This window comes from Orycteropus afer, unplaced genomic scaffold (genome assembly GCF_000298275.1).
Source record: "Orycteropus afer afer isolate SDZICR_OR568_19922 unplaced genomic scaffold, OryAfe1.0 scaffold00293, whole genome shotgun sequence".
NCBI classification, from domain to species: domain Eukaryota; kingdom Metazoa; phylum Chordata; class Mammalia; order Tubulidentata; family Orycteropodidae; genus Orycteropus; species Orycteropus afer.
This window is the reverse complement of record NW_006921880.1, coordinates 2,274,003-2,284,866: the sequence shown is the minus strand read 5'-3', so window position 1 is coordinate 2,284,866 and position 10,864 is coordinate 2,274,003. Positions and strand designations below refer to the sequence as shown.

At 37.9% G+C, this 10,864-nt stretch overlaps 1 protein-coding gene across 1 annotated transcript in view; it reads right to left on the bottom strand.

The window, feature by feature from the left end:
* The window catches only part of EXOC6 (exocyst complex component 6), a 258,977-nt gene that overhangs the window by 127,648 nt on the left and 120,465 nt on the right, over positions 1–10,864 (bottom strand). Inside the window, exons 16-17 of the mRNA XM_042782364.1 lie at positions 5,636–5,747; positions 3,840–3,974 (exon numbers count right to left, since the gene is read on the bottom strand). Of these exons, the coding sequence (XP_042638298.1) occupies positions 3,840–3,974; positions 5,636–5,747 (247 nt within the window). The remainder of the gene's footprint in view (positions 1–3,839; positions 3,975–5,635; positions 5,748–10,864) is intronic.

The window sequence follows — 10,864 nt, the reverse complement described above, 5'->3', positions numbered from 1 at the left end:
GGTTGGGCAATCCTACTTCCGTAGTGATACTGCCTCGGAAACCCAAGGAGGGGTCGCTATGAGTCGGGGCCGACTCGATGGCACACAACAACAACAACAACAACAACAACAATTACATTTAGAGATCAAATTTGATTTCCTAATTTCCAAGGAAACTCATCATGGGGTATACAAAGGCTGTTGTGGTTTCAACAAGTATCTACAATTCAGAAGACCACTGGAGTGGTAAGTCAGCTAGTATTTCTATGCATTCCCTCCCAAGAGGTAGATTCTGAGAAATATAGTTCCAAGATTCCCTACCCTAAGAGCATCATGTTCTTTAGTTCTTTGATTTATGACTGATAAGAAAAATTGCTTGTGGAGCGCTAAATACACCAGATGTCAAAGCAATTCATATTCTAGTCAGAAAGGGAATGAACATATTAAATTTAATGTTAACTATTAAATGTGCTGATTCCAGGCGTTACTAATGCTCTTCTTGAGAGAGTATGAGTAACACACAGACAGAAGGACAGAGAGAGCAATAAAGATATCGTGTAAATCTAATATAAAAGCTAAGAATCAACATTGTGATAACAGGCAGCAATTTCTCCTTGGGTAAATAAATGTCAAACAACTCATGGACTCTCCTGCTGTATCACGCTGTTGTTGTTGTTGTTACGTGCCGTCAAGTCGGCCCTGACTCACAGCGACCCCTCCTTGGGTTTCCAAGGCAGTATCACTATGAAAGTAGACTGCCCCATCTTCCTTCTGAGGAGTGACTGGTGGGTTTGAACCTCCAGCCTTTCTGCTATATCATAGTACTTATCTATCACACCATAATTTGGATCATAACAAATTATGGATAACATTGCAAAGAATGGGAATTCCAGAACACCTAATTGTGCTCATGAGGAACCTGTACATAGACCAGGAGGAGGCTGTCATTCAAACAGAACAAGGGGATACTGTATGATTAAAATCAGGAAGGGTGTGTGTCAGGTTTGTATCCTTTTACCATACTTATTCAATCTGTCTGCTGAGCAAAAAATCCAAGAAGCTGGATTATATGAAGAAGAATGAGGCATCAGGATTAGAGGAAGACTCATTAACAACTTGTGATAGCAGATGACACAACCTTACTTGCTCAAAGTGAAGATGACTTGAAGCACTTACTGATGAAGATTAAAGACTATAGTTTGCAGTATGGATTACAACTCAACACAAAGAAAACAAAAATCCTCACAATTAGATCAATAAGCAACATCACAATTAATGGAGAAAAAAATTGAAGTTGTCAGAGGCTCCGTTTTACTTGGATCCACAATCAACACCCATGAAAGCAGCAATCAAGAAATCAGATGTCATATTGCACTGGGCAAATCTGCTGCAAAAGACTTCTTTAAAGTGTTGAAGAACAAAGGATTGTCACTTTGAAGATGAAGGTGTGCCAAGCCATAGTATTTTCAATCTCCTCATGTGCATGTGAAAGCTGGACAATAAGTAAGGAAGAACGAAGAGTTAATCCGTTTGAACTGCGGTGTTGGCAAAGAATAATGAAAATACTACGGACTGCCAAAAGAACGAACAAATCCATCCTAGAAGAAGTGCATCCAGAATGCTCCTTGGAAGTGAGAATGGCCACTTTGTGTGACCTACTTTGGTCATGTTGTCAGAAGGGACCATTCCCTGGAGAAGGGTATCATACTTGGTTAAGTGGAGGGTCAGCAAAAAACAGGAAGACCTTCAACAAGATGGACTGACACAGTGGCTGCAATGATGGACTCAAGTACAGCAAGGATTGTGGGAACGGCACATGACTGGGCAATGTTTTGTTCTCTTGTACGCAGGGCTGCCATGAGTTCGAGCCAACTCAGCAGCACCTAACAACCACCACCACCATACCATACTGTTCAATGTCTTTTTATAATTTTTTTCTCCTATGAGCTTCTTGAGGGCAAGGATACATTTTTGTACCCTTAGCACCTAATAAAGGAGCTCTGGTGGCATAGGGCCCAAGGCATTTGACTGCTAACCAGAAGGCTGGCGGTTCAAACCCACCAGCCACTCCTTGTAAGAAAGACCAGGCAATCTACTTCTGTTGTGATACTGCCCTGGAAACCAAAGGAGGGGTCACTATGAGTCGGAACCAACTCAACGGCACTGAGTTTCATTTCTTGGTTTAAATAAAGGAGTTCTAGTGGTGTAGTGGATAAGGCATTTGGCTGCTAACCAGGAGGTCAGTGGTTCAAACCCACCAGCTACTCCATGGAAAAAAGATGGAGCAATTTACTTCCATAAAGATGTATAGCCTCAGAAACCCAGTGGGGTCACTATGAGTCAGAATTGACTCGATCATAATGAGTTTGGTTTTTTTGGTTTTCAGCACTTAACAAACTGCTCAGAACATAGACAATGTATAACAATCATACTGTGCTAAGTATCTCCTCTAGTTCTCATAATAATCATATGAAGTAAGTGCCATAATGTTATTCAAATTGTACAGGTAAAGAAATTGTTGTTGTTATGTGCCATCGAGTCGGACCCCTCCTTGGATTTCCGAGGCAGTATCACTACGGAAGTAGATGGCCCCATCTTCCTTTCGAGGAGTGGCTGGTGGGTTTGAACCGCCAGACTTCTGATTAGCAGTCAAGTGCCTTAGACACTACGCTAGCAGAGCTCCTGATAAAGAAATTAGGAATCATTAAACTTAAAGAATTTGTCCAAGGTCACAAAGCAGTCTAATTGTAGAGTGTATGGCCTTAACCTATGTACTATACTCTCTGAATAAATGAATGACTGACTACCTTTTTAGGCTTTGGTCTCAGTTTTAATAAGTAATTTAATAAATGCTAACTCAGATATCATTCTATATTTGTACTTTATGTATTAGGATGACGACATGAACTCAGGAGTCACCTGAGACATATGAGATTTAGGGGTCATGCAGATAATTTTAGGAACCCAGAGTCATTTGTGGACTTACACTTTCGAAGTCTAGTTAACTGCCAACATTAAATGATTTATTTTTAAATACAAGTACACTGAAATTTTTAAAGGTGAATGACTATACTTCAACTTTTAGAGATAACTTGGAGAGTTTATAATATAGCAAGAGTAGGAAGATGAGAAATCTTTTTAATAGAAAACCTTTAGAAAGGGTACGACATTAAATTATCAAGTCTATCTTACAGATGAGGGATCAGTAAGTGGTTTATCTTTAGTTTAACAAAATATTCAATGCAAAGGATATATATTACTAGACTATGCTAGTGTCTAAAGGACATGACTTCAAATCAATAAACTAATATTTTATAAAACAAATTTACAAAATTACTTAATTCTGCATTCATTTTTTTAAAAAGCATCAATTAATCTTTTGGTATATCCCATGGATTACACAAACAGAAATCCTTCCACTCAGAAAAAAAGGGCTTTAATGACATGTAATAAGGTAACATTCATTTTTTTTCAGACCAGAGAGTCAATAAAAAATATAAAGCTAATCTTACACTTATCCAATTAGTATTACAATTTTAATTTCTAAACGCACACACATTATTTTACTGTAAGATGCTAACAGAATTTTATTTAAACCAATTCAGTACTATTTTAAGTCTAAAATATGTACAAAATGTGATACACATCTGTAGAAAATAAACTTGTCTCCATTTTAATGAAGTATTTTAAATGCTAAAAAGGAACTGACATTTATTTACACATTGTCAATAATAATGACCTCTAATTCTCACTTCTTAGGAATACTAATGGAACCAAGTATATAATAAAAATTGTCTTTTAATTTTTTAAAGTTTGCTGCCAGTGATTACATAATGACTTTTGGTCAGATGTTTACATACCTTAAAAGTAGAAAGTCCATAAAGTCTTGTGGTATGAACAGTTTCTTGAGAAATATTTGTAATGTTAGTTATAAAATCCTCAAGGTATTTACAGGCTTGTTCCAGGTGTGTTGTGTTTATGATGATCTGCACCAGCTAGAAAACACAAATATATCTGATAAAATGCAAGCTACAGGTATAAAAAGCCATCTGAATTTTAAAAATAGGGTTACTGCTTCCAGTAGTGTACCATTATTGTATAATTACAGCATTACAGGATACAACTGAGTATCTGAGTTTTAAAGCCTGCAGCAGATACTGATTCACAATGCTGTAATTGTTTTAAAAAGAAAAAAACAAGAAACAAAGAGTCTGTCAATTAAAATAACTTTTCAAAGTACTCTTTCAAAATTTTATATATTTACCAAGTGAAAAAAAATTGAGGATTTTTTATTTTTTCACATAAAATCCGGCAATCAAAAATCCATATATATGTTATAATATCTTCAACTATCTGCTCTTCCCATGAAAACTCTTTCTCACATATTTCTTGAATTTTTCACTGATCCTTTTATTTTAAAACAAATTTGCTTATTAAGTGACCAACACAGTTAACACTAAGGAAAAGGAAGACACAGAGAGGTGCACAAGAGGTACAGACAATAAAGACAAACACTTTCTACATGTGCAATATTGCATTGTCAGTAATAGCAAACATTAATCTACAGGTAGATACATAAGTAGACAGGCTGAGTGGTCAGGTACGTCTAGGCAAAAGGAAATATACTCATGACCATATGTAAGTTTGGCAGACAGTATTTCTATATATGTATTTACATGTGCTATAAGAATGTCCATATACGTAACAGAGCTAAAGTGGGCAAAGTTATGGTAACCACAGCCAACCACCCTAAGGCAGAGAGTTGGTGGGCCCATGAGCTCAGGACCATGGTTGTGGGGGACATCAAACTCAACTGGCATAACATACTACACAAAAACATTGTTCTACATCCTACTTTGGTGAGAAGCGACTGGGGTCTTAAAAGCTTGCAAGAGGCCATTTAAGATACAACAATTGGCCTTTCTTCATCTGGAGCAAAGAAGAATGAAGAAAACCAAAAACACATGCAAACAATTAGTCCAAGGGACTAGTTAGTGGGCCATGCAAACCTCAGCCTACATGACTCTTAGGTCACAAGAACTAGATGGACCTGGCTACTACTGTCAACCACTCAGGAATGGATCAGTATAGAAGATCCTGGATAAAGTTGGAGAAAAATGTGTAACAAAATTTAACATTTTGGAAAAGACCAGGCTTACTGGTCTGATAAAGACGAGTGAAAGCCTTAAGACCATAGCCCCTAGTAACCCCTTGGGCCTGGAATTGGACTCACTCCTGTGGCTTCCAGTCAAACAACAGACAGGCATACAAGGTGAATATTTACACCAGGTAGGTACACTCCTTGGAACAATCAACCATGAGAAATCAGAAGGGCAGTATTTGCACAGAGAGACAGCTCAGAGGGCAGGAATGCATAGGAAAGGACATAGGGAAAAGGTAACCACAGAGAGGAAGTGGAAAGAGAGCTATTACATTATGAGGATTGCAATCAATGTCATGAAACAAAATACGTTATGAGCTACTATATGGAAAATGAATTTGCTCTGTAAACTTTCATCCAAATCACAGTAATAATAAAAAAATTTTTGTTTATATTAGTAAAATAAAACTGGCTTACAAGATGATGCTCAACAATAATTTATAATAATTGTTTCATACAATGAAACATTTGGCTGTAAGTATCTTTTTAACCTACCTCTGTCAAACCTATGTGAGGTTTTCTAATAAGGCTCAGTAAACAGCTATTCAAAGTTCTGGTCAGCAGCAGATTTGTTGATTTTCTAAGCATATCATCTATTTCTGTTGAGCTAAAAACAAAGGTTGGTATCACTAAGCTTTCCACAATGGAACAGTTTAGTTAGCATCCTAAATAATAATTTAGCACAATTTACTAAAATAATTAGTTCCAAGTCATTCCTTCATATCTGTAAATAAATTAAAACAACCCCTACTTACTAAACTATAAACTGCAATTTAATTTCACAAAAATGATATTTTCAATAAAGCAGAATGATCATTTATGACATAATCTAAATGTATTCAATTAACTAATACAGAAAAGCCATAGGATATTTAGAATAAGGAAATAAAACTATTTTTAAATTATGACTCTATCAAGGGAGAGTCACTAGCTATGAAAGACACTTCATGTACAATTGTAGCTAAAATTACCTTTAAAATACAAACTGATAGAAGCACTTTCTAGATACAATTAATCAAATTTGACTTTTAATATAATTATTTCCCTTGAAGTTTCCTTAAGAGAATCAAAGAAGTAAATGCAATTAAATTCATTTAAATGAGTTAAATTCAATGCCAAAAAAAAACCTGTATGATGCTAGGTTAATACCAAAAAGTTTATTCTCTCCTAATCACTGGTAGCATAGTACCTAAGATACTTGACTGCTAACCAGAAGACTGGCGGTTCAAACCCACAAGCCACTCCTGGGAAGAAGGTTGAGCAATCTACTTCCGTAGTGATAAACCCAAGGAGGGGTTGCTATGAGTCAGGTCTGACTTAACGGCACATAACAATAACTAACACAACCACTAGTCCTTCAATTTAAGTGAATAATGATTTCTTAGATATAGCTTTGTTACCAAAACAGTTAAGTTGCCCTTGAAACCAGTTTCTTAATTTCAACACTACTGACATTTCAGGCTGGATAATTCTTTGTTGTGGGAGTTGTCCTGCACATTGTAGGATGTTTAGCAGCATTCCTGGCTTTTACCCACTAGGTGCCAGTAGCACTCCCAATCCTTGCAAACTGTAACCAACAAAAATGTCTCCAGGTACTGCTAAGTATACCCTGAGCATGAAATAACCCAGTTGAAGACCACTGCTTTAGACATAGGCTAAATTTTCCTCAGTTATTTAGTGGTGCTGCTACAACAGACATACCACAGGTAGATGGCTCCAACAAACAGAAATGCATTTCCTCCCAGTTTAGGAGGCTCGAAGTCCAAATTCAGAGTGGTGGGCCTAGGGGAATGCTTTTTGTCTGTGTTGATTCTGAAGGGAGGTGCTTGTCTCTTTAAGCTTCTGATCCTGGACGATATTCTTCTCCTGTATCTGCTTCTTTCTTTTATCTATTGTAGGAGATGGACTCAAGAATTACCCTAAACTAAACCTGCTTTGTTAGGAAAACAAAGACAATCCATTCCCAAATGGGATTATAACCACAAGCACAGAGGTTAAGCCTCACAACATGTATTTTGGGGGCACACAATTCAATCCATAACATTCTACTCTTTGGCCCCCAAAATTCATGTCTTTGGCATATGCAAAACACATTCACCTGATCATATCATTTTAAGTCTTAAATCAACTCAAAGTCCAAAATTTCATCTGTGTCATCTAAATCAAATATGGGTGAGACTTTAGGTATATTCCATCCAGGGGCAAAATCCCTCATCATCTGTGAAGCTGTGAAATCTAGGTTACAAGTTATCTGTTTCCAAAGGACAATAGTACCACAGGCACAAAGCAGATACTTCCATTACAAATGGGAGAAACTAGAAGGAAGGGAGGGATAATAGGCACCACCAAGTCCCAAAAGCAGCAGAACAAATTACATTAGCTCTCAAAGCTTGAAAATAAGCCTGTTTTTGGAGACCATCTGGGCAATGACCCTGCCCTCCAGACTCTGCTCTGCATGTTGGCCATACTCCGGATTCTGGATGAAAGCCCCGAGCTAGGCTTCATCTCCACCTCCAGGCCTACTCGGATGGCAACTTGGCTCTGGGAGGTCTCATTTTCCTAGTTCATCTGAGTGATGATCTCACTCCCTCAACTTGGCAGGCCTTGTTCTTCTGCCCCTTGGGTATGGCAGCCCCACTCTTCAGCTTGGGTAGCCCCATCCCCTGGAACACTTCAGTTGGTACAGATCTGACTCTTAAACCAAGGAGGCCTTCACTCCACCCTCTGAAAATCATGTAGCCATGCTTCCCGTGCTCCTTCCCACAGTTGTGCTACTCTCTGAACTGTGCCAGGCATGGCCCTTTTCTTTTCTTGGAGGACAACAGATGTAGTAGCTCTTGGGCCTGTCTTTTGCCTGCAGAATTCCAAGAAGCAGAAGGTGTTCTTTCCTTTCCTTATTTCTCTGTCCCCTTCAGTGTAAGCTGATGGGCTTTTTACTGTGGTAATTGATTAGATCCATCAATCACAGGCTTAATGTCTTTAACAAAAGATTGTGTATGCATGTCCTTGGTGAAAATTCTAGGACACGTGTCCTTAAAAATGCAACAGAATTTTCCTAATTTTTTAAGTTTTGTTTTCATCTTGCCTAGTTCATTTTTAAGTCCATCTCTTTTCTCCTACGTTTTACTAAAAACAGCAAGGAGAAACCACATAGCTACTTTAAGATCTTGTCTAGAAATCTCCTCAACTAAATATCCAAGTTGCTCACTTAGAAATTCTACCTTCCACCAAAACAGTTGAACATAATTCAGACCAGTTGTTTACCGCTGCATAAAAAAGCCCTGCCCTTCCTCCACTGTCTAATTACATGTTCATCATTTCCTTTTGAAGTCTTAGCAGAAGCAGCACATTTAACACCCACACTGCTATCAACAATCTGTTGATACATAATCTCTTAAAATTATTCTCTATAGCTCTCCTCACTTCCTTTGGAAACCGTACCAGTATTGCCTTTGATTTCCACAATTCTACGGACAGTCTCTTCAAGGCAATCCAGGCTTTTAATACTAGGCACCTTAAAACTCGTCCAGCATTCACCTATTAATTCCAAAATCACTTCCACATTTTAGGTATCTGTTAGAGCAGCATCCCATCCCCAGTACGAAATTCTGTCTTAGTTTTCTAGTGCTGCTATAACAGAAATATCACAAGAGGGTGGCTTTAGCAGATAGAAATTTATTTTCTCACAATTTAGGAAGTAGGAATTCAAATTCAGGGCAACAGCTCCAGGGGAAAGCTTTCTCTTTCTGTTGCTCTGAAGGAAGGTCTTTGTCTCTTTGAATTCCTGCTCCTGGGGATATTCATGTGGCTTAGCATCTCTCTTCTCTATCTCTGCTTCCTTCTTTTATCTCTTACAAGAGATTGATGCAAGACACACCCCACACTAATTCTAGCCTATCGACATAAAAGAAAACTCATTCCCAAATGGTATTGTAACCACAGGCATACCACAACCAAAAATCCGCTGCCTGCATCAATTCCTACTCATAGTAATGCTACAGGACAGAGTAAAACTGCCCCCAAGGGTTTCCAAAGCTGTCATCTTTATGTAATCAGACTTTATGTAATCAGAACAAAACTTGATGAAATATGAATCTTTCTCAACATTACTTTAACATTCTCCATTTAACTTAGATGTTGCTTCCAATTTCTCCTAACCCTAATTCTGGCAGACCTGAGGAGAATGTCCCACTTTCTGAATCTTTGTATCTTGAATTAATTCTCAAGGACTGTGCATACCATCAGTAGACCTTCAGGATTACTTAACATCAAACACTCAGACAGAAAACTCTTTTTAATCTATCATTTGTTGTTGTTAGGTGCCATCAAGTCTTCTCCAACCCACAGCACTTTACATCCAACAGAATGAAACACTGCCCAGTCCTGCACGATCCTCAAAATCTTTGCTTTGCTTGAGCACATCGCTGCAGGAACTGTCTCAGTCCATCTCACTGATGGTCTTCCCTTTTTTGCTGACCCTTTACGTTACCAAGCATGATATCCTTCTCCAGGGACTGGTCCCGTCTGAAAATATGACCAAAGTATGTGAGATAAAGTCTGGACATTTTCACTTTTAAGGTGGATTCTGGCTGCATTTCTTTTCTTTTTTTTTTTAATGCATTTTATGGAAATATAATTTATGTACAGTGAAATACACAAAACTAAAGTGACATGGGTCGATGCATTTTATTTTCTGCAGTGTTCCCTCCCCTCCCCTTCCCTCCCACCCCTGGCAACCAACAAAGAAAAGTTTCCCTCCATATATAAACCTTTCCTTGACCCTCCACAACAACGAACTAATACTCTATTTGTCCTTCTGTGATTGACTTATTTCACTTAGCAGAATGTCCTCCAAGTTCATCCATATTATAAGGTGTTTTGCAGACTCTACATTATTCCTTAGTGCTGCATAGCATTCCAGTATGTTTATGTACCATAGTTTGGTCATCCACTCTTCCGCTGTTTGGCATGTAGATTGTTTCCATCTTTTTGCTACTGTAAATAGTGGTGTGATGAACATGAGCGTGCATGTATCTGTTCCTATCGTGGCTCTCACCTCTCCAGGATATATACCTAGTAATGAAATTGCTGGGTCAAATGGTATCTCCAATTCCAACTTTTTTTCCATCAATCTTTGAGATAAGTCTCTTGCCAGATATGTAATTATCAGCAAATATGAATTTGTTGCTGTCATTTTTGTCATGTGCTTTTTCATTGCGTCGATTTGTTCCATATAATTTTCTATGCTGAGCATGTTTTGTTTATGAATCATGTTATCACTTCCTTCATTGCTATTGTTTTAGTACTTGCTGAATATTCATGCTGGTCCTCTTTTTTATTTTGATGTGAAAGTTTATCATTTTTCTTTGAGGTTACCCTGTGATTTAGTTTTCTTCCCAAGTTTAGAACAGTCCGTTCCATCTTGTAGTTGTTTTGACATCCCTACCATCTAGAAGTTCTGTAACAACACAGATCTTTTTCCCTCTTTTTGGTTTGTAGTTGTCCTCATTTGTCAGTTGGTGTTTCTGGTTCCCTGTTTACAATCTTGTAGGCTTATTTACTTTGGACACTTCCATAGCTGGCTTGGTTTCTGAGTTATATCATCATGTGTGTTAATGGTCAATTGTTGTTGGCTGTTGTTGCTTCTGTGTACAAAGGGCTCCCTTTAGTATCTCTTGTAAGGTTGGTCTAGTTTTAACAAATGCCCTTAATTTCTGCTTATCT